A 25,503-nucleotide genomic window follows, 5' to 3' on the forward strand; every position below is an offset into this window, starting at 1 on the left:
TATACAAAGGATTAGATCTGGTTACCGAAGCTACAGAAGGTAGGAAGATCTTTCAATCTTCACTATCTTACTTAACTCTTAGAAGAGTTACCACAGTCAAATGAAGAGAAGGCTTGCATTTGTGTTTTTAGAGAAGAGGGGAGAAAGGAATACACTGTACTGTTTCTGCAATATAAAATAGATGCAAATCTCTTGGGGTCTAGATGTGACAGCACCATTACACAAAATATGCAGTAACTTTTCAAAATGTAGTATGTGGATGATAAGTACAAGTTTTCACATACTAATGGCTTTCCAGCAGGCTGTCATAGTCTGGGAGCAGATTTTCCTTGACTAGATTCCACTAGACTTACCAGTACCTCCTGTTTTCAAGCACCACCTAACCTCAGAGGCTCTTAAAAGTTTACATTCCAAGTTGGAGCACATCTAGGTACAGGTCCCTGTGCATGCTCGGAAGTCTCCTGGTTTGGAAAGCTAAGTGTTTATTTTGATATGGATAGGGAGGTGCTTGAACTCTGTTCAAGTCCCTGAAGGGCCTGTTTTTATTAGATCATGGCTAATTCATTCAAAGGCGTTGAGTTTACTCCAGAATACTGTTAGAAAAGGAGATAATGGCTAACCTTGCCTCTTTTGCAATGTGCTTCGAGCACTCGCCCAGGAAGTTCAAGACCTTGGTCCTTTTCCTCTTGATCTCTCTAATTATTTAAACAGGTTTCGATGGTACCTGGAAGTTATGTCAATTAGCCCAAAATTATTAGCAACAAATGTTGATGTACATAATGTACGAGTTAAGCAAAATATCACAAAAGAGGAAAAAGAAATAAATTTTGGGGATATTTTTAGTGAAAGCTGATCATACAAACCAAAAAAAAAAACCCAAATAAAATATAACTTCTAGACTTTTTTAGTTATATTAGTTACCTTTTTGTATTTGTATTAGTAAAAAAAACCCAACAAAACAAACCCAAACCTACAAGTGGGATTCCTGTCCTGTATCAGGAACGGTGTTGTCAGGAGGAGGAGGGAGGTGACCATTCCCCTGTACTCGGCTTTGGTGAGGTCACATCTTGAATACTGTGTCTAGTTTTGGGCCTCTCTCTACAAGAAGGACATTGAGATGCTGGAGAGGATACAGAGACAAGTCTTATATGAGGAATGACTGAGGGACTGTTAAACTTGGAGAAAAGAAAGCTCAGGGGAGACCTTATTGCTCTCTAAAACTACCTGAAAGGAAGTTGTAGTGGGATGAGGGTTGGTCTGTTCTCCCTAGTAACAAGCGATAGAACAAGAGGAAATGGCCTCAAGTTGCACCAGGGGAGGTTCAGGCTGGATATGAGGAGGAATTTATGTACTTAAAGTTTTGTCAGGCATTGGAACGGCCTGCCCAGGGAGGTGGTGGAGTCACTGTCCCTGGAAGTGTTTAAGAAACAGGTGCGTGTGGCACTTAGGAAAATGATCTCGAGGTTGATAGGGCTGAGACAAAGGCTGAACTTGATGAAAGGTCTCTTCCAGGCAAAACAATTCTATGCTTTTATATTGGCAATTAAATAATTACCTGTAATGTTTATGAATACCTTTGAGAATAAGCCTTTCGTATCATTGATTTTTTTGTCATTGCATGTAACCATATTTTCATAAGTTAAACTCTGTTCGCTACTGTTCCTAGTAGAATCTATTCTAGTTGTCATGTTCAGATGAAGTTTTAATTTCTGTTCTAAGATTATTTTCTTCTGGTTCATAACAAGGAGTTCTGATGCCAGCATTAGTCCTTAAATATCAATTGTTTTGCCCTCTTAACATCTTAATCAGACTTTATTTTCCTAGATTGTAGCTTATTTGACTTCTCATGGGATAGATTTCTTGTTCTCTTGAACATCTGAGTACCATTTCTTTTAATCTTGACCTTTCTTTGACACAGATAAGTGGAATTCTCAATGGTGTTCAGATAATTTCCTGCTCTATTTTGTATGATACTATCATTTCCACTAGATGTACCTTACTGATTCCTGGAACCAAATGTCTTTTCCATAGCTGGATTGTATTAGCACTTTCATTATGCTGATATCATGTAATGAATCTAAATCATTTTCTTCAGTCTGTTCTGCCTTCCAAGTATCTGGATGAAAAGAGACACCACCTTAAGTTTTTTAGCTCTGCTCTAAGTCTTGGATTTGTAGATGAAATCTCATTTGATGTTGTCATTATGCTACTAATGTAAGAATAACACTCTCCAGTATATCAGAGAGGCACATCACTGCGGAAGACGTGCAATCTTTTTGCTCCAGTTGTTCAACATGAGATACAACACATGTAAACTTAAGTGTACTCAGCATGAATACGACTACAAAGGAGTTGCAAGTGTCTGACATTATTAAGTGGAACCTCAGTAAGCACGATTAGTGGAGTGTGGAGAGCCGTTCAGCTGACCAAATAAAGGTTGATGCTTCAAGGCTGCAAAGGGTTCTCTCTTTATAACTCTTGGACTGCAGTGACTAGATTTCTACCAGTCATACTGGGGACCTAGCTTACAGGTTAGATGTCTAAGCCTTTCTGAACTTAAATTTAAAGAATCACAGAGTGACTGAAGTTGGAAGGGATCTCTGGAGGTCCAACCACCCCACTCAGGCTGGGCCACCTATAGCCAGGTGCCCTCGTGCATATGATTTTTTAATATCTCCAAGGATGAAGACTCCTCCACCTTTCTGGGCCACTTGTTCCAGTGCTCAGTTATCCTCATAGTTATCCTCTTTGCACCTTAGTGATCTTAAATGTACACAGCTGATGTGGTAATGAGCTATACCACCTAAGCAAAAAAATGAAGACTTCAATATAGAAGCTACAAGTAGGACTATAATGATACAGTAAAAGAGTCAAGTAATCTCTACAAACTTAACCCCCTACAGCACTTTCATAAAGGAAGCATTTGAAGCATTTTAGACCTGTATTTAACAAAATTCAGTTGATGTAAAATGCAAACTAATCTTATGTTAGTGAGATAAGAGTAGATTGGCTGTGATGGGATTTTATTTCTGTTTTCCTATGCCATCTTCCTTTTCTTCAGCATTCTCTAAACTCAGATGGGATATGATTGCTGAAACAACAGTTCCTGAAACATGTTTTAAATCTGTATCTTCAATATTTTTTCAGATCTTCAGCTATTCAATGATCTGTCAGTAGCATACAAAAATTAAATTGCTAAAAAAAGAAATTAAGTGGGTTTCAGAAACTACCATTTTAGTCTGGTGTATGATACTAATCAGTGAGAACTTTCATTGCTGAATTTTGTGGGGAAAAAGAATGTGTTTGAAAAATACAAACAGTGCAAACATTTTTAAGTTGTTTCCTTGTTTTTATTGTTTATCAGCTCCTACAAACATGTCAAGGCACTTTTTTCTGTGTTAACTAGTTATGAAAAATTATGAATCAAATTACACCAGTTTCTCTGTAATTTTTGTGCTTGTATGAGTTTTAACTCTTCTGTACATTTTATTTAGCAACAGCCAGATGCAAGTTATGAAAATGTTAACCAATGTTACTTTTTGTCTTTTAGAAATATGTAGTTTATAATCATATTTATTTTGCTAATTACTAGTCATGTGGATTATTCTTCTGTATCCTAGTAAACAGAAAATACTTGATAGTAACAATGCATTTTTAATACACTCTGAGTTTCAGGAAGATAGTAGTATAAATTATGTTGCAGTTTAAACAATAGGCTTACCTTTCACTTTCCTTCTACATTTAAATGTTTTACCTATATATCATAGCTTGTCTGTGAAATCATTAGCAGTGATTGAGCATCACTTCTTAATTTCTCTCTTAAGATTTTAGTACTTACTGACTTTCCATGTCCGCAGTTCCAGCAGTTTTTGTATTTACTTGCCTTGTCCTTCCTTATTCCACTTGCCACCCTAAAAAATAAATCTTTGTATATTCAAATGGATGCCAAGATGCCAGCAGTTCAAATTATAATGTATGATTCATATTACAAGCTCTTAGAGCATTTATTAGTGTGCTAGTACATTCCTATGAAATGACAAAGGCACATGAATTTGTATATTTAAATGTACGATCACTGAACAAGATTGTTGATCATGCATGTGTGCACATTTCATATCAATTCCATGATCCTCAAATATGATTAGAAAGCAGTAATTTTCTTTTACTGTCACATTAATGATAAAATAGTAAATCAACTATTTAAAAAGTCTTCTGAAATGCTAAACTAAATTAGTTTGAAAATTAGAACCAAGGTATATTTTCTAAAATAAAAATTTAGTGTATCAGTGGAGGTAATATAATGAAGGAGGATCTCCCAAAAATAAGAAAATTACTAATTAAATGATTACTGAAATGTGATTCTCATGAATGAAGGAAGAACAGTTTGGCCAATACAACACCAATGCATGTAAATGGTTTTCTAGATCTTTACAAAACTCTGAATTCATAGAATCAAGGAAAGGTAGAGTTGGAAGGCACCTTTAGAGAGAATCTAGTCCAAACCCCCTGCCAAAGCAGGTCTGCCCCAATTCTAACCCTGCCAACTGAATTGTGCTTAAGACCTCTTCCTTTTGCTATTTTTGTCGTTTTCTTCACGTGATAGTTTAAGAAATTTACCGTTTTGAGTGCGCAATAAAGATTAATACTTTGAACTAATAATACTTAGAGAAGTAATATTTTGAGAAGACCTTGAGAAAAAGGGATTTTTTTTAATACAACCTAACAAACACACACAATCTTACTATTGAGGCTCAAGACTCAGTGGCAAAAAGTGGCAGGCAACATCATTTCTTAATCATAAAGTTCAAAGAAATGCTTTAAATAGTACTGTAGAAAAATTTCTTTACTTGAGCCACTACAATGTCAAATGTCTCACTGAATAAATTCAGTGAGAAATGTAGAATGGAAGCTCTGTGTGCCACTAGAGTTGTGGAAACTGGAGTTCATAAGAGAGTAGTACCAGAGGACTATGTTAGGTTTGTTGTAGTTGAAATTGTGAAATCTGTTCAAAAATATTTGCAATAGCAATAAACTTTTATTTATTAAATCCATAAAAGTTAATGACTATGCAAGGTATAATTCTCCTTCTACTGTATAGTTGAATTACTTTCCTCTCCACAAGGTTTGTGATCCTATTTTCTGTCTTAAGGCTTCTAAATACTGCAGTATGCTGTTTATCTTATTAATCATATTACATACCGTATTTGATCATGATCTGAGAGATGCATTGAATTACTTTAAACACATGCTTTAGATTCCTATAAATCCATCGTACAGTTGTTGAACATACCCTGCATTTCTAAAGAAGCAAAAAAAGATTGCTCACATTCATACACGAGCTTGCTTCCAAGCCAAGAATGACACATGCTGTTACAGCTGAGAAATGTAGTATAGTGTTTTAGGAAAACACTCAAACAGTAGTTAACTTAGGTCAAAGTAGAAAAAAATGAATTTAAGATACCTTCACCTAGACTGGAGTTAAATGTACTTGAAGTGTATATGTTGCTTGTACCAACTGTCAAGGAGTGTGCATCAATTCAGTAAATCTGCAATATATGAATGAAAGATATAGTTCTACTCTGCTTTTATTAGTTTGAAATGTACTTCATGTTAAGTAATTATAATTGTTTTCTTTTTTTTATTTTTTTATTTTTGTGTTCTAGAGTGTGTGTAAATGATAACATACCAGGGAATGGTGAAAGTGGAATTGTCTGTATATAATACAAACTTTTGTTGCCTGAATTTGACTTCACTGTGACAAAGCAACAATTCTTCTTGTTTTAGTGTTGACATGATCTTCCAGTCTTTAAATTCATTTCACATGTTACAGAGAAGAATTCACGTGAGAGATTATAATTTTTAAGAGGAATGTAAGATAATTAATAGAAATTTGAAAAGTAAAGTGTTAATGAGTCGGAAGTACTGAATTATATAGCATCATGTATAATAATGCTATGTTCAGCATTAATGCATACTATTGTAGAAACACAGCAGAAGTAATGGCACAGATTCCACAGTGTAGCACTTGAAGTAACCAAAAATCTTGGCACACACTATTACACTTACATGAATACCAATTTTGGTTCCTACAATACTAAAAATGTGTATGGTTTCACCTAAATCGTAAAAATCAGTGTTCTGGGGTTTTTTATTTAAAAAAACTCCTAAAGATGGCATCAAAATAACTACTTAAATCTGTCAAAGTCATTAACTGTACAACCTATAAGTAATTCTTTACAGTACAGGAAGGAAATGTGTGAAGGAATTTCTTGTCACTGACAAAAAAAAAACCCTCCAAATATCAATAATGGGTGAAAAAGGTATAATTCTGTGGTTGTAACAAGTTCTCTCCTTTGATTAATTTGTATGATGGTAAGTGACAAGTAACCAATAATTAATTTGGCTTTAAAAAGAGATTATATAAACACACAACTGCTACTGAATTGTGCTACGTTCTGGGGCTAGGGGACAGAGATGCATAAAGAACAATTTCTTTTTTTGAGGAAGGAATTTTAAGATGAGAGGAAATGCTAAATAATATGTATCTTCCCAGTGTTAACAGACAGAGCATGTGGCTTGATTAGCATGGTATTTTTTATTACTCTGAAAGGGGAGAATTTCACTTGAATGTTCAAAGAAAATTGTTCAAACAGTTTAAGCCATGGGCCACTTCAAAATAATCCCTATTTAGAATTTGACATATATCTAAAATACCGCTTTTCTCAATATAGATATTCTTTACTTTCACTAACTATATTTTAGTTCAAACAAATATTAATTCAGGCAAGTCCTGTATTGATGTGGGTCAAATAAGCTGATCTCTGTGGTTACTTTTGTCTATGTCAAAGACTGTGTACACAGTTCATTGTGGTTTTGAATGTATCTGATCTAGCTTTATACTAGTCTACTCATACAGTGTTATTAGTTTCAGCACAAAGCTCTGCTTAACTTACTGTCTGCTTAGCTGGAGTCTTGGAAAATGCTCTTCATTACTGAAAACCCAGACCTCTTTTTTGAAACCTGCTGTGGCCAAAAGAATATTAAGTCTTAGCAGCGTTCATCCAGAAGTAACATTTTTTTAATGAAATACTGATTCCTTTAGGTATTTTTTTCCACATCTGTTTGTTCATACACTCTAGTCTTAAGGACAGTTTTCCTGTTCATCGGTATTCATGCGTGTCACTTATGAGCATAGAATCACAGCATCATAGAATCATAGAATGGTAGGAGTTGGAAGGGATCTTTAGAGTTCATCTAGTTCAAACCCCCTACAGAAGCAGGTTCACCTCAATCAAGTCAGACAGAAATATGTCCAGGCAGGTTTTGAAAACCTCCAGAGGAGACTCCACAACCTCCCTGGGCAGCCTGTGTCAGGGCTCCATAACCTTTACAGCAAAGACGTTTTTCCTTATGCTGACATGGAACTTTTTGTGTTCCAGCTTTTGCCCATTACCCCTTGTTCTGTCAATGGACTCCAAATAAAAATATTCACCTCATTCTCTTGACATTTGCCCTTTACGTGTTGTTGGTAATGTCTCCACTCAGTCTTCTCCAGGCTGAACAGCTCAGGTCTCACAGCCTTTCCTCATAAGATGCTCCAGGCCCCTTATCATCTTGGTCGTCCTGCGCTGGACTCTCTCCAGAAGTTCCCTGTCTCTCTTGAGCTGGGGAGTCCAAAACTGGACACAGGACTCCAGATGAGGCCTCACCAGGGCAGAGGGGGAGCAGAACCTCCTTTGATCTGCTGGCCACACTCTTGATGCATCCCAAGATACCATTGGCCTTCTTGGCCATAAGGGCACATTGCTGGCTCATGGTTAGTTTATTATCAGTCAGGACTCCCAGATCTCTCTCTGCAAAGCTTCTCTTCAGCAGTTCGACCCGCAGCCTGTACTGGTGCATGGGGTTGTTCCTTCCCAGATGTGGGACTCTGTACTTGTCCTTGTTGGACCTCATTAGTTTCCTCTCTGCCTAACTCTCAAGCTGGTCAAGATCCTGCTGAATGGCAGCACAGCCTTCTGGGGATATCAGCCAGTCCTCTCAGTTTGGTGTCATCAGCAAACTTGCTGAGGATACACTGTGTCCCCTCATCCAGGCCTGATGAAGATGTTGAACAAGAGTGGCCCCAGAATCAATCCCTGTGGAACTCTGCTGGCCACAGGCCTCCAACTCAGTTCTGTGCCCTCTGGGTTCTGTCATTCAGCCAGTTCTCACCATTCAGCCACCTCACCATCCTCTCGTCCAACCCAAACTACTTGGGCTTTTCAGTGAGGATGTAATGTGAGAGAGTGTCTTAAGCCTTGCTGAAGTCAAAGTAGATGACATCCACTGCTCTCCCCTCATCTAGCCAACCAATCATACCATCATAGAAGGCTACCAGGTTGGTCAAACATGGTGAATCCATGTTGACCCCCCCAATAACCATCTTTTCCTTCATATGTTTAGTGACGACGTTCAGGATGAGTTGTTCCATCACCTTTCCAGGGATAGAAGTAAGGCTGACCAGCCTGTAGTTTCCCAGGTCCTCCTATTTGCCGTTTTTAAAGACTGGAGTGACATTGGCCTTCCTCCAGTCCTCTGGCTCCACAATCTTTCAAAAATGATGGAGAGTGGCTTAGCAATAACATCGGCCAGCTCCCTCAGCACTTCTGGGATAATTCTGATAACTAAAGACCTTTTCTTGTTTAGAAATCACGACAAATGAAATTGTTTCATTAGTATCATAAACCATCTTGGTGATACATCTGTTCAAGACTCATTTATTAGTCTGCTTGAAGCTTATAAAAGCCTGCAGAATGTGACTGTAGCTCCTTCCTTTTGTTTTGGGCTGTTAGATTATCTTCCATACTCTCTTATGTTATTGATGCTGTTGTCTAAGTGTGTTTGTTGTTTTTACAATATCTTCAGAAGTTTCTGTAATTGATTTGAAGGACTTGTACAGTTCAGGATTATTTTTTTTTAAGTTGGTATATGTTTCATTTCTTCATAATGATGCACATGGGTATCTGCATCCTAAGACTTGTAACAAACCACAGCATCACAGAATGATTCAAGTTGGAAGGGACCTCTAAAGATCACATAGTACAACCCCCTGCTCAAGCTGGTCTGCCTAGATAAGGTCACTCAGGAACATGTCCAGGCAGGTGTTGAAAACCTCTAGAGAAGGACACTCCACAGCCTCTCTGGACAGCCTGTGCCAGGGCTCCCTCACTCTTACAGTGAAGAAGTTTTCCCTGAAGTTTAACTTTTTGTGTTCCAGCTTTTGTCCATTACCCCTAGTTCTGTTACTGGGGGGAAAAAAAAAAAAAAAAAAAAAAAGACTCACCTCATCCTCTTGACATGCACCTTTTAAACACTTCCAAGAATTAATGATATTCCCCCTCAGTCTTCCCTTCTCTAGGCAGAACAACCCCAGATCCCACAGCCTTTCCTCATAAGAAACTCTCAAGCTGGTCGAGATCCCACTGAGTGGCAGCGCAGGCTTCTGGTGGATCAGTCAGTCCTCCCAGTTTGGTGTCATCAGCAAACTTGCTGAGGGTACACTCTGTCCCCTCATCCAGTCCTCAGGCACCTCGCCTGTCCTCCATGATCATTCAGAAACAATGGAGGGTGGCTTAGTAATATCAGCCAGCTCCCTCAGCACTCATGAGGGATAAGTATATGGGATGCATATCCCATATATTTATGTGTGTTAAACTTGCTCAGCAGTTCTGTATCCTGATCTTCATCTACCAATGGGATGTCTTCCATTCTCCAGACTATTGTACTGTCCTTCAGGGACTGGACACTGTCCTTGTTCATCAGTGGGTTCACATCCTCCCTATCTTCCTTTTCCTGCTGACGTATTTGACAAAGCTGTTTTTGTAAAGCTAGTATGCAACATTTTATTATTTGGTTATTGTCTCTAAAGCTGAAATGCAGTTTATGAGCTTGTTTTTTAAGTCATATGAATGAAGAGAGGTCCTCAAGCTTTGTTTTCTTGTTATTGTGATTCCAGGTACTGTGTAGGAAAGTAGACTTTATATCTTAGACTTTAAAGAGGCTAGATCCAGTGAAATTCCTCTACCCATTGCTTATCTGTCAGTCATTTTAATGTCTGGATTATGTAAAACCCATCTCTGCTCATTTCAGCTAGCTGTTACCCTTATTGTGTCTTTCCATCCTTTACTCTTCTTGCAAAGCCGTTCCTGAGCTGCCCAGTTGCACTGAAGCATGCTTGATGCCTGCAGGAAGCTGAATGGAAGTTCAAGTTCAGATGGAAATCCATGTATTTTTCCAATATCAGATTAAAATAACTGCTGGAAGTACACCTATAGTTGTCTTTGCTCCATGATTTTTAATATTTTAATTTCTTTATGTAGCTGATAAGGAAATGCAAATTATCTTACGTAGTTACATATTATCCTTCTTGTCTTAGAAGGAAACAAATGGCACTTGCCCTATGAGGAGAAGCTGAGGGAGGGATTTGTTCAGTCTGGTTGCTGCGGCACCTAACAGCAGCACCTGCAGTACCTATGAGGAGGTCACCAGGAAGACAGAGCCAGGCCCTTCACAGCAGGGCATTGTAGAAGGAGAACATGAGTTGAAACAGGAGGTTCTGACTTGGTATAAGGAAAAACTTTTTCACTATAGCCAAGAGTTACTGTGGGCAGTCTCCGTCCTTGCAAGTGTTCAAGACCTAAGTGTCTAAAGCTTTGAGCAACTTGGTCTGATTTGGTAGCTGACTTTCTGTTTTTCATTTGCATTGATGAAATCTTATTATTAAGGGGTAATTTTACCAGGGAATAAATGGAAAATTATGCAACAATAAGCTAGCCTCTCATATTTAGATTTTGCTTGTTTCTTAAGTCACTGCAAACACCAAGACCTTCCATTATATTAATACTTAGAGGAAAAGTTGCTTTGCTGTCCATCATTGCTAACTGTAGCACTTACAGGAACACATCCTTGACAGGTAACAAGGTATGACTGTACTTTGAACTCTGCTTATCAGGAAATCAGACCTTTTTAAGAGTGATATAAAAGACATACCAATCATTTGCTAAATTATGGCAGTTTGAACCCTAACCTTCTGAACTACTCTGCCAGACTTTCAGTAGGGAAAATGGAGGGGAGAAACAGTCTCTCTGCTGATATCATAGTTGCTTGTATCTTTTCTTTTTCAGATGTCAAAGGAGCTTTGTCTGATGATCTTCCAGTTAACCCTCTCACAAGAATTGTCCCTACTTACTCTTTTCTCTGTCTTTTTCTGGGAAGCTTTAATGATGACATTTCCTTTTATTGGTTTTTTTCTTGCTGATTACCCAAAAAGCACTTTTTTTTTCCATCACTTTATAGAACGGGATTTTATTTGATACTTCTAATTACATACAAGTTACTTTTGTGGAATTAAAAACTTAAATATTTGTATGTTCATTTCTGTCAGTTTTAAGGGGATATATGGCATTCCAGACATTTTTCTTATATTTGTAGCTGTCTGTGTTTTGAGTGCTTTTTAGATTTTGTTTGTTAAAAGCAGACATTTTAGTGTTGCTGTCAGCACTTACTAAACTGCCATGCTCTCGGTCATTTCAGAGTGTGGAATTTTTAATGTTTCTAATCTGTAAAATGGGACTCAAATTTCACTATTCAGACAGGTATTCTTTCAGTTTTTGAGTTTACAGTACAAGTTTTATCTAAGTTGTATGAGATGGTTAAATGCCTTTTGCTCAGTCACAGGTTGTGTACAGGGCTACTTACGTATCTTTACACCCACTGCAAGACCAGTAATATTCTTTCAAAATCTCTTTGTAATCCTATTTAAGTTTTCTGGTTTTCAATTTTAATAAACTAATTATGTAACCTAGTTTGTAGAAGGAGTTGAAAAGGGAAAGAATTGGAGAAAAAACTATATGCGGTTTACAGATTGGTGAGTTCACAAAGAAAATCATGTAAATGAATTGAAAAGGTAACAAACTTTGTTAACATGAACAACCAGAGAGTTTATTTCCTTGAATCACCTTGGTTTTGTTTGTTTATGGTTTAGATTTGGCCAATATTTGTATGTCAGACATTTTCCATATCTATAAAGCTTTATTTATGACTTAAGAGATGTGAAAAAAAGAAACCAGTCAAAATGTCAACTAGTTTGAGCAAGGAAGATTTTATGCATCTAGGTTTTCCATGTATATGCATAGACTTATGTATACACATGAATATTTGGATGCAGTATGCTTTTTTCATAGTGACAGTGGTAGTGTGGATTGATTAGTTAAAGAAAAAACAAAAAGAAAAGTCTTCCCTGGAGAGGATCTACATCATATTGGGAATATTGACTGATTTTTTACCTCAAGAATTTCATGTAAATTTGGTAGTTCAGTTATAGTTGTGTCAAGGGTTTGGGTTTTTTTATTATTATCAGTCATACATTTGTTTCAGCTACTGCCTTGAAAAATTACTGCTTTAGAACATTTAATTAAGGGAATATATGCAATTATGCTAAGGGCCAGTTATGAACTGAAAAGATTAGTAATGCTACATTGGAATTTATTTTAGACATGTAAAGTAAAACTACATACACTTATTGGCTCTCTGAACACTGAATTAGCTTAGCAAGTAATAATGGCTCTATCCATAATCACAAGAAAGACCTGAAAATATTTATATTGATTTAGCTGAGTATCAGATGAAAAATAACCTGGGAGTGAAGAGTTTTAAAAGATACATTTTTGTGTCTTTTATCTAAGAGGAAAAACTAATTTAAGCAACAGTTTCAGAGTCTTTGTGTAACTGTTGACTTTGATTTCTTTGTTTGCTTAAGCAACAAAGAACAAAGTTTGCAGTGCAGTAATGAAAATGTAACGAACAATTTCCAATATCCCCCAGGTCTGTTCAGGTGTGTTTCATCTGCTACCATAGCAACTAATTTCAATTATATTCTGGAAACACAAATAGTACTATTATTAAAGAATATTTTCATGAAATTATAATAGTTCTGGAAAAGGTAATATATGGATTAAGGAGGTAAGTGGTTGAATCATTTTTGTGTGACAGATTAAAAAAACAATAATGAGGAGCAGAAAAAATTATCAAGCCAGATGATTCTAAGTGTATGTTATAAATTGACATTTCTCTTACAGTAATATTAGGAGTTGATGCTCTTCTTATTTTAGTGTTTTATAGCAAGGAAGTTCCTGACATTTTCTTTGTTATATATTTCTCATATGAAAACCTCTCACAGTTATAATTTGAACTAATTTTTCATACCAATCAATGTACGTTATTGGGGGTAATTCGCTCTACTGTTCCTTGCTTTTTTGTTGATTTAGTACAAAATTCAACTTTGTTAACGTGGCAGTTTGTTCAAGGACTGAAGTAATCCATGAAATAAAAATATTGGTTTAAGAAAGTTTATGGTTTGGAATGCCATGGGAAATCAAAGAGGTAATAGTGTGTACAGAAAATGTGACTAAATGCATAATGAGGTTTTAATAAATACAAATCAGGCTTTTTTTTGCTCTTGGATTAAAATATGTACAATAGGCAAAACCATAGTGCAGAGCAGGGATCCTTTTCATTCTATCACTTCAAAGTGAGTCATTTAAAAAATTGAGGTATTTATCTGTTTAAGCAAAGATGTCATTTAGGTGATGAGAAATCTAATGCTGCTTGTCCAGATGTGTGTTCCACCTCAGTTCAGCATGTTTCTCATACTTTCAAGGTTGGAGACTTTTGCCATTTTATGTGCTAGCACACACAGATGCAAACGATAGCTTTGTGCACTGCATCAAGGCTGTTCCAGAAACAATAGAACTGTTCAGCTGCTTCTGACTGCTTTTGGCCTGAGGTAGAGTTGCTCTTCACGTCTGCATCTTTAACCTTGGCTATGTTTCCCTTTTAGATTGTTGTCCAGTACTTAGGAGAATTCTATGAAGCTATTCCTTTGATATCACTTTACTAGGCCCCAGAGAACTCTTTTAATAACCTTAAAGGTTTTCATTTTTTATTCTAGAGATCTCATGAGGTGATAACTTCCATTTTGGATTCACAAAGTTCTCCTGAAATACAAGATCTAGGAGGTGTTCTCTGACCAACTGTGTATGGTGATGATTTCTATGTTTCATGTTTCTACAATTTTTCATAGATTTAAAATTCATCATCCTCAGAAACAAATGAGAACACAAGGATATACATCTTGACTAAGATGTATAGGCGAAGAGAAAAGTACTATTAGACTCCTAAAAATTACCAGGGTCACTCCTTTCTATTTATGTACCTAAAAAGCAGCTTTTGAGGAGGAAGTGGTGGAATTGTATCCCATTCCTTATAACACGTTTTTTCTTAAGGATTCTGTTATTAGTATCTCTATACTGATAAAGTTCATTTAGGTTATTTGAACAGATTTCTCCTTTATTTCATTGAATCACGTAACAAAAGGATTAACTCAATCGAGATGCTGATTACTTAAACTGAGTAATAACAGTCTAGGTAAGTGACTCTGAGAAAACTAAGCATGCATCAGCAGCAGTAAATTAACACAGAGTGGCACCCACTTCCTGTTTTACTTTTTTTTTTAAGCATGATAGGAGCTGCTTATCTTTCTTTACAGTAGCCCAAATGTAAGCATATACTTTCAGGAAGTGAAAGACTGGATTCAGTGTCCATCAGAGCTTCAGAATGGAGAGAAAACTCCTTAGTGAAAGTTTATTAAGAACTTCTCAGGACTGAAATGTAACTCCAAGCACAGGTTAGACTAGGCTGAAGCAGACTCTGCCTTGCTGTTGAAGCTGTGTATCACAGAGTCTGAGTCAAATAAAAGGAAGCACAATTTCATAGTCTGGAGACAAGGACACAAAGATTAACTCAGTCCATGCCAGTCAGCATGATTTAGCAGATATGTCTAAAGAAGACTCATCTATTGTAATGTTCGTTCTTTCAGTTCTTGAAAGAGATGGAACACTCATTGTGTAATTAGGTCCTTGTAGCTGTCCTACAAAGATAAGCACCTACCTTTATAGTAATTCATTAAGACATGTCTTTTATGTGTATGTTCTGCAACCCCACCTTTCACTTTACTCTTTACCAGTCATGTTACAGATTAGTGAGAAGATGTGTGGAGCAGCACAGATTAGTGAGAAGATGTGTGGAGCAGCTAACCTGGTTCTTTGTCTTATGTAAGGCACAAGAATACATGGAAAGTATGTGTGTTCTCATTGGACACTGCAGGAAAAATGTCCAATCTAGTGTACACTGGGCACTAGTCTAGTTAGAGTGATGGAATACAGGGATCTCCACTTATTGCATAGGTAATTTAGGGTTTAGGTGTCTTGAAACTACAGGTAGTATAAACCAGCTGTTTATCTTGCTGAATCTGAATGTTTGAAAATAGCACTTTCTACAAACTGCAAAATAGGCTGTGTAAGCATCGCCTCCAAGGAAGTTCTTTTGACGGAATGAGGATCAGAGGCCAATATATAACAACTGCTTAGAATGCTGCAAAACACAAAAATCTGCTTTGAAGCAAGGAGCTTTAAACAAAGCTTCTAAGCTTTCTCTCTCCAACAGATTTTACTAAGCCACATGCAAAAGTATTGTATGTTTAATTACTTGATATGAAGCAAATGTAACATCTGGAAAGAACTTGCATGATAAATCATGTATACCCTTTAGCATTTAAACTATATGTTTCTGGATTTTTTTTATGACAATCTAAAACAGGAATACTGTGCAGAAAAAAATCTCTGTGTTGTTTGGGGAAAACAAATTTTAAGTGACAGCTATTTCAGCAAACATTTTTCATTGTTTAAACATTTTGTAGATGGCATACTTCATCTCCTATTTAATCATTATACTCAGAGCTTTTGTTTCTTTTCTTGGACGTATTTAAATTCACTGTTAATGAGCACATTGTTATTTTAGTCCAGATTAGAAATAATATTACATGTTTGTTAGGCATTAGTGAAGCAATAAATGGTACAGAAGACTGGACATGCTTATAAAGTTAGTGTAGCAATCTCTATAAAATACAGGTATTTAAATGAAGAATGACAGTTTTCTTAATGATTCTGTACTAATTATTAAAACAAACTCTCAGGTTATTAAACCAGCCAGATAGATGAAACTGCAGACTTGCAATCAGTGCCTCAGAAGCTGAGCAATAAAACCATTTTTAACTAAGGATCAGATTTCCTACATCTTCAGTTACTTAGTGGGTAGCGTGTGAACTCAACTCATGGGAAATTTTTGATTGCTCAGAAACAAGCCCCCCAATTTTTAGAAGCAAGGATTAAAAAAAGAGAACCAGTGAAAACAAGATCTTTTGAGTGCCCCTGTTTGAACAGTTTTCTACATGTATGGACAGTGTATGTGCAGTCTGTAACATGACTGAATTTAATTTAAAGTCTTTCTAGACTGCCGTTACTGCTTCTGTGACTACAAGTGGCACGATGAGGACTGAGAAAAATACTGTTCTCTACTTTTATACTTAACTTTGGGCTCTTTAGAAGTGAGGAAGTTCTAACAGCCAGACTCAGTTGCAAAAGATGATGAAGTTAAACTGGGATTTGAACCTCATATTGAAAGAAGCATGAGTAGGATTTGATGAAGGAGGCCAAACTGAGGGTGATGCAGGAATTGAGAGAAAGAAAATGAGCAGAGAGAGAATAGGGCTATAAGATAGGAATGGCAGCTGAATAGTCTAGGAACACAGGTGAGAAAAATACCCCAGACGCCTCATGCAGAAAGAATGAAAATAAAAGTAGAAATCAGGAGAAATCCAGGCTGTTGCTGGGACAGATGAGGAGGAGGGCAGGAACATTAGAGTACATGTTGGGACTGGAAGTGGGAGCTTTGTAATAGGACAGGTTAGGGAGGAAAAGTCTGTAGCATTAAAGTTTCTCTGTAGATTTGGCACTGAGCCAAAGCACAGACATTTGTACTAATAAGAGTATATTGTAATTACCCTAAGATCTTAGATCTGGAACTGACTCATCTGTGGAGTCAGGATGATTTCACAATTTGCAGGTTTTTTTCCATTCTTAAACTTGAAAATAAAGTCTAAAAGATGTCATAAAGAGCTTTAGGTGGGTATAATCAAGTTTGTGAAATCAGAAAGAGTTGGCGTTTTCTATCATTTTGTTAGGACTTCCTCTGAAAGATACATTATTTCTATTTACTTGCCTGGCATTCTTTCCTATTAATGAGTTTAATACTAGGATTTGCTGCTTCTCGAATGCTTAATTTTACATATTTTCCATCTTCTAAGATACTTCATTGTTCTGTTACACTTTTGAGAGGTACTGCTCTCTCTACATCTCAGTTTTTGTCAATAGAATAGACAATGGCAAAAAAGATTCTGTTTCTGTTAGCTAAAAACAGATTAGAGTTGCTATCTCAGTACTTAAGGGATGCTTGTAAGAAGTTGGAAATGTGAACTGAATCTCACTTTACACACATATATGATAGAAATTTTTGAACATCAGTGTTAGATTAGGCTGTGCTGGATGTGTTTTGTAGTTCCTCTATTCAAAAAACTGTTTGCTACCATACTTTGTTCAACATACAGTCTTTCAATTTATTCTCATTGTAGGCAGATTGTTTGAAAAGTTATTATATCGTTACCCACCATTAGCAGAAACAGACTTCCCTGATTGAAAAAATCTTAAAACTATCCTTACAAACAAAAGTTTAAGTCCTTCTCTGAATATTCTCTCTTCTACTGAGTGAAGAGTCAATCTGCTTTAGCAAACTTCAGTCATTATTGACTGCTCATGCTAATGGCAGAGAGACATAATGAAGTTGAGACCTCATTCCAGTTGATTCTTTCTTGTGGGTTTTTTCCCGTTTTTTTTTCATTAGCTCAATCTGTAATTTCCCTTTCATTCCCAACCCTCATTCCTTTGAGACAAAAACCTCTGCTCTTTCACTATATCAAGTTTGCTAAAGTTTTTTGATGGAGAAGAATCTTGCTAACCCTCATTCCACTTTTTCCATAATAGTAGTTTTAAAGCATAGGGTGGTTTTGTTTCCTTTTGTTTTCCCCTAGAGACCCTCTAGGCAGATAAGGAATGTATTTTGACATTATGTTAAATGACTCTGTACACACATGCCCACACACTTGTGCTGAAATAGTAGCCAGGAAACCAGAGATACTATCTGGCCACGTGAAAGCAAATATGACCAAGAAACTCTGAATGGTGCTACACTGGAGGAGTTACTAGTGAACTCAACAGTGTAGTAAGGTCAAAAGAAAACTGACCCTTCATAACCTTACTAGTACAAAACAGATCACGTAAACTACTCCACATTTCCAAAACAAAGTACTAATGTTTTTTTCTGAAGTTACATTTCTTAATTGGGTTGATAAGCATGCTCTGGAAGCACTCAGCTGGTTGAGGACACTTAAAAAAAATAATCAGGAAGCTGCAAACTTCTCTGGGAAGGATAGAAGGTACGTAGAGAGAAGTATGCATAACCCATGTTTATACATGTTTCTTGTGTGTAAGCTCTGAACAGAACAAATTGTTCAATGTCAGACTAATTTAAGATCTGAAGTTGTGTACAGGAAGGCATTGCCATTTATTTTTGTGTAAAAGCAGAAAGGAATTTGTGGTTGAAAGTCAATAAATATGGCTTGAAGATAAATTTCAGGTGTGTTTTGCATTGCACATTCAGTTGGATGGATGACATGTGACTTACTAATTTTGGAACAAAACAGTCTTCCCAGGGTTGTAAACAATATGTATAGCAGAACAGATTTAGTGTCATGTCTGCAGCCAATCGTGTACAAAGTGTGGAGATTGTAAGGGTGCTGAAACTATTTTTGTGTGGTAAAATGAAAATAGGAACATACAGTCAGGGAGCAGTGATGAAACACTTTTAAAGTATCAACACTTGAAAAGCATGCTTAAGTAGAATTGACAGCAGCAGTCAATAACCAGACAATTGGCATTTAGCAGTTGGAATGCAGTAACTGTTTGAAAAAGAAAATTGTTTTAAAAAGAGCAACCCTTTCATGAGCTCAGTAGACAGAATTTCCAATCTCTGTAGCCTGTGTGGGAACAATGTCACTCATGCATTGGACTGTTAACTTATAGGAGATGTCTACAGAGTGATTATAAAGGGCATCATCATGACACCTGTTTGTTCTCTTCAAGTTAATTCCAGTGAAAATTACTTCCTCTTTGTGCCCTAGAAACATTCCTACATTTGAAATCCTCAGGAAAAATATTTGAAGTAATCCCCTTGTTTTTGTTAAACATTCTCAATCCCACCTAAAGATCAGGTGCTAAATAGGATGGAATTGTGTTGCAACTGCTGTTTGACAAATGACAGCTAACATAACAGCCCTGCTGGGTTAGTGTAAAGGTTTATCTGGCATTCTTATGTTGTTAAATGACTTCAATGTGCGAAGTACCATCTTGCATTTAATAGTTGTCAAAGTATTTCTCTGCTTCAAGTTCGTTCAGCATCCTCTTGAGTAAGTGTTAATTTTTATCATCTGCATCTTATGGTAAGGAATTTCACAGCTTTGATGTGTGAAGAATAACTTCTATTTGTTTTCATTCTGTGCCTGCTAGCTTTATTAGATGCCTTCTCATTCATCTACTGGGAAAAAAAGACTTGATTCCGATTCACACTCTCCATGTTTCTCACGGTGTTCTCACGGCCTCTCCTATTTTTTCCTTTTCCTTACAGCATCTCTTTTGCAAGCTGTAGAGTCATAGTTTGGTTAAGTAATTACTTCCACACAGAGTAACTGTGTAAGTACATGATGCTGCTGTTTGTCAAAGGCAATCCTTATTACTCTTCTCTGGTGCTTTACCTTGTGAGGTGAGGTACTAGAATAATAGTCAGCATTCAGTATGCAGGCAGCAGCATGGAATTGTGAAGTAACATGGTGACTTCTCTATTTTCTCTGTTGCTTTCGCAGTAATTCCCAGAATGCCATCTTGTAAATGAAAAAACTCAGCTAGGCGTTCATCATTTTATGTATATGGTTAGGATCATTTTTACAACCTGTGATTTACTTTCAATATATCTCTGAATTTCATGTTATTTAATGCTAATATTCATAAGATTTTCTACTATTCTTCACATCACCCTAATTTTCTACAGCCCAGCAATTTAGTATTTTATCATCAAACCTTTTTTACCCCTCATTTTTTTTGAGACTGCCAGTCAAATATAATGAGTAGAATGAATGAAGTGCACTTCTAAGTGCAGCATTATTTGTCTATTACACAGTGATAGTCTCAAAAATATAGCTCATTTTTGCTTTTTGAAAAGGACACTTCATTCTGAATGACTGTGAAATTGGCACACCATTGTGGTGACGTGGCTTTAGGCCATGATGAAGCCACTCACCACCCCCACCCCTCCCCGTGGAGGCATGGGGAACAGAAAAGTTAACTGAGGGCCTCATAGAAATCCCCAGGAACAAGAAGGGCTCATTCACCAGTCAGCTCCCTCTTGTTCTGTTCCTTCCACTTCCTCCTTCACTGCAGATCTGCCCTTCCTAAGTAGTGATCACAGAGGCACTGGATTGGCTCAATGTGGGCCAGAGGTGTGTCCAACTCAGAGACGGGGAGGTCTCAAGAACTAATTATAGGGGCCATTACTACAACCCCCTCCTCCCGTTACAAAAAAAAAAAAGAAAACCAAAGCAACTCCCCACAAACCCAACACAGTGGTGTCTGACATTCCTTCGTATGGCTGGATATGGGAAAAAGCCATGTAGCTGATACCTGTGATATTGCAAAGGGTTATCTCAAGGGATGTGCTGTTGATATCACTGATGTCCAATACCACTTCTATTTTCATCACCACGTGTTACATGTGACAGGGAGAAATAACATCATCTTATTATGTCTCCCAGGAAAAGACTTCAGTGCATGCACTTATTTACTTGAGAAGAGATTCACGTTGATTTATCATTTTTAAAAATAAGCTTGTTTATTTTTTAATCATAAAAACATTTTTTTTAACTTTTTTTTTTTTCTTTTAGATATAGGCAAATGCAGCTTGGCACAGAAAGCAAAGTAGCTGAACTTCTTCACCAAAGTAAATTAAAGTCCTTTGAAACGGAACGTGTTCAACTAATGCAACAAGAAACAGTTAAGAATCTTTCACAGTGCCAAATGGAATGTGAGAAATACCAGAGAAAGCTAGAGGTATGTTATATAGACATATAACAAAGCACTTGATAGTTGTTTTCAATTAGAGTGGGAAATCAAAATGCTTGGGAAAAAAGTAACGAAGAATAAACATGACAATTAATATCGCCACTGAATTCTGCTGAAGCAGAATTTGATAACAAAGTGTATTAAATTTGATCAGTTCAATGGAAAACAAGACTTAGGGGAGAGGAAGAAGACAAAACAATCTGTCATGGAGAGATGTTGAAGACAGTACCTTAAAGCATCTGGAATATTGTGTTTTGTTCTGGGCCCCTCAGTTCAAGAAGGACAGGGAGCTACTGGAGAGAGTTCAGCGCAGGGCCACCAAGGTGATAGAGTGGAGCATCTCCCTTATGATGAAAGGCTGAGGAAGCTGGGGTTCTTTAGCTTGGAGGAGACTGAGGGGTGATGTCATTGATGTTTGGTGTGAGAAGAATGGAGCCAGGCTCTTCTCAATGATGTCCAATGACAGGACGAGGGACAGTGGGTACAAGCTGGAACATAAGAGGTTCCAACGAAACACAAGGAAAAACTTCATTTGTGAGGGTAACAGAGCACTGTAACAGGCTGCCCAGATGGATTGTGAAGTCTCCTCTGGAGACATTCAAAACCTGTGTGACTACTCTAGAAGGTCCTGCTCTGGCAGGGGGATTGGACTAGATGGTCTTTCAAGAGGTCCCTTCCAACTCTTAGGATTCTGTGATTCACATAAGGAGTATATATGCTTGCATCACAAAGTTACTTTTGTCAAACTTTATGATAATTGTACGGAAAGAAGACAATTGTACCAGAACAGTTACGGTGAATTCAGTATCATTATTAAAAAACAGGACTTGTCATAGCATCATGACATAATAAAAATACTTTTTATTGATATACAATTCTACAACAAATTTTTACAGCTAAAGAAGTTTAGAGTATGGTGTGTACAGCATTGAAAAGATATAACATTGCTAATCCTATTGTGGTGGGTTGACCTTGGCTAGCTGCTGGACACCTACCCATCCACTCTCTCAGTCCTTCTCCTCAAGAGGTCAGGGGGGTAAATAAGCCGGAAAAAGTGGGTAGGTTGAGTTTAACTTCCATCCTTCATTTCTGATTGCTTTACCTCCTCTTTCCTGAGCAGTGCTGGTATGGAAAGGGAATGGGGATTGTGCTCAGTCCATATCAGATCCTCTCTGCTACTCCTTCCTCCTCCCACTTTTCCCCTGCTCCAGTGTGGATCCTCTATAGGCTGTAGCTTCCTTCAGGAAAAAAAATCAGCTCCTACTTGGGCTCTCCACAGGTTGCAGTTCCCTCAGGGTGTGTCCACCTGCTCCACCATGGGATCTTTAATGGACTGCAGTGTGGATATTTACTTGGGCCTGGTCTTTTATGGTCTGCAGTAGGACAACCTGATTCAACGTGCTTTTCTCCACAGGCTGCAAGACTCTCCTTCTGTTACCTTGGTTTCTCACACTTTTCTCCCTCAGTTCCACCATGCAGCCTTTTTTCCTTTCTTAAACCTGTTTTCCCCGAAGCCCCAGCACTGTGTGTGTGGGACTGAGCCGTGCCCTGCAGCAGATCAGCTGGAACCAACTGTGTCCATCACAGGGTAGCCCTGGCCTCTCCCCACAGAGGCTACCCTGCAGCCCACACTGACAGCACCAGGGCACATGCACCCAGTGCACTTATTTACATAGAACTGTATAACTTGGACCAGTTTATCTCTACAAGCTTAGAATTTATTATCTCTCAAACATGTACTTTCAAAATCGTATCATGTCCTGATTTTACTGTTGGAAAGGTGTCCAGTGTTCAACCAAGTAAACTTACTTTAAAACAAAATTTCATCACCTGTGCAAAGTTAGTCACCAAATCACATCACTGAACTGCATTAATTTAAAATGAGATTGGCAGTATATGTCTAGAATGAATATCAGGATACAAACTGGACAGGACAGAATAAAAACCTTTGTTTCCCAGTGCCAGCTATGGCAACATTCATTTTTTGGAGAAGGATGCTCGTTTTCAAGTCCCCACGTTTCTAGTGCTGAACCTGCCTAGTGTGTTTATGAAAAGGAACTATGAGCAGAAACAAAGAGTTTTAGATAAAATGTAATTCTTGTTTTGTCTGTATTGGGACATTCAGATCCTGGATGATGAGGTTGGTTGTGGTCACAAGCACTGGGAGTGCCAGTTATGCTAGACTTTGAGACTGCTAAATAGATTTTTAGTCGGACAGACATGTCTAAACTTTGACAAGATCATCAAATTTTAGTTTTATTTCCATTTTCTTTGATCTGATAACACCTTGAATATTTAGCATTAAATTCTACTACCATTTTTTGTGCTTCCTTTTCTCTTTAGAGAGATGCTTTGAAACCAGTGCTCTTTCATTAAGAAATGTTCTTGCAGAATTAAAATATTGGATGTCTGAAGCTTTTTCTTTTGTTCCACTTGACTTCATTCTTAATTTTTAAATTTACTTTTTATAGTATATATAGTAACAATGTACTAAGGGATTTTCTTACCCTTTTTATAAGATACTGAGCTAAGTCAATAGTGTAGTCACTTGTATCTTGTGGCTCAGCTACAGCTGCTTTGTGAACCAACTCTTATGTTTGCTTGGATTTCAGCATAAAGTAGATTCTCTTCTTATGCATCCTAAAATTTGGAAACAGATGATTTATATGTTCCCAGATTTTTACCTGTACGTTTATTCTGCTGTGATACTAGACCACTCTTTTTAGATTTGGGTGGCTTTTTTCTCTAAGCATTCTTTAATGTTTATGACAGCAAATCTGATATTAGTGCTGAATGTGCTATGCATATATCTCAAGATCTATATTCAGTTGTCACCTTGAATGTTAGGGATTTTTATTTGGAATTAATATTAAACTTACCTACAGTACTAGTTGGTTATTACTATATCTGTTTTGGTGGGATTTTTTTCTGCAAAGCCTATAGGTTACTGCTTCGCTTACTGTCCTGGTTTTGGATGGGAGTTAACTTTTCTTCCTAGTAGCTGGTACAGTGTTGCATTTTGGATTTAGTGAGAGAATAATAGTGATAACACACCCACGTTTTGGTTATTGCTAAGTAGCGCTTATCCCAAGTCAGGGATTTTTCAATTTCCCATGCTCTATCAACAAGGATGTGCACAAGAAGGTGGGAGAGAGCATGGCCAGAACAGCTGACCTGAACTAGCCAAAGGAATATTCCATAACATCATGCCCAGTATGGAAACTGTGGGGGAGTTGGCCAGGAGGGACAGACATGGGCGTCAGTTAGCAATTGCATTGTTCATCACTTTTTTCCTTGAGTTTTATTTCTTCTTGTTTTCTTTTTCATTAGGGGTTTTTAAATTCTTGTTGCTATGTTTTATCTCAGTTAGTAAACTGTTCTCATATCAGTCCATGAGGGAGTTTTTTTCTGATTCTTCTCCCATCCCATCAGGAGGGGGAGGAGTGAGTGAGTGGTTGTGTGGTGCTTAGTTGCTGGCTGGTTTTAAACCATGACACCAAGGATTTCCATATTCCAGTTGGATTTATATTTATATTGTCAATGTTGTTTTCTGTTTTCAAGAACTATCTCAAGCTTTTGTTCTTATATGAATCTTTAGAACTTTTACTTTCAAATATGTGCTTTTCCATTTAAGCTTAGAGGATTAAATATTTTTGCCATATTGTCCTTCTAAATAAAGAGAATCTGGTATATCTTAAACATGAGATTTTCATATTCATGTATTTACCTTTCTGTACAGGACCCTTATATAAATTGATAAATGAAATCTGAATCTACTCAAAGTGATGAAAATAAATGCATTTTAAACTATTTTGACTGCTATGTATTAATTTTTTTTTTACCTGTTACCTTCATTTCCTAACTGTCCTTTAAAATTCTTGTAGCTTTTTCAGAGAGAGATTTTTAGAATTACTATGGCCTAAGGGATACGACCTAAAAGTATAACTTGTGCAAGATAATACAGTTGAAAACATTACTGCTTCTTAAAGTCTTTTAATCTTCCATGTGTAAAAGTTGCATTAAATATTTAGCATCATACTGCTAAGTATTTTACATGTATTTACAAGTATTTTCATTAAGAGCTGTAATGTTGAATCCCTATTCTTTCCATCATTTATTCTCATAGGTGCTTACTAAGGAATTTTATAGTCTTCAGTCTTCTAGTGAAACACGCATTATTGAACTTCAAACACAGAATTCTGAGTTTCAAGCGAGGCTCAATACTTACGAAAAACTTGAAAAAGAGCTTGATGAGATAATATTGCAGTCAGCAGAAAGTAAGTTCTTCCACAAATTGTATTGTATCTGTAGGTGTCTGGCGTTATGACAAGATGTCTTGTTT

At 37.1% G+C, this 25,503-nt stretch overlaps 1 protein-coding gene across 6 annotated transcripts in view; it reads left to right on the plus strand.

Moving 5' to 3' along the window:
* Positions 1-25,503, plus strand: part of PIBF1 (progesterone immunomodulatory binding factor 1) — a 118,191-nt gene that overhangs the window by 47,251 nt on the left and 45,437 nt on the right. For all 6 annotated transcript variants that reach the window (XM_062020507.1, XM_062020506.1, XM_062020505.1 and 3 more), the window contains exons 11-12: positions 20,984-21,149; positions 25,288-25,438. In XM_062020507.1, the coding sequence (XP_061876491.1) occupies positions 20,984-21,149; positions 25,288-25,438 (317 nt within the window). The remainder of the gene's footprint in view (positions 1-20,983; positions 21,150-25,287; positions 25,439-25,503) is intronic.

Source organism: Colius striatus, chromosome 1 (assembly GCF_028858725.1).
Source record: "Colius striatus isolate bColStr4 chromosome 1, bColStr4.1.hap1, whole genome shotgun sequence".
NCBI lineage: Eukaryota > Metazoa > Chordata > Aves > Coliiformes > Coliidae > Colius > Colius striatus.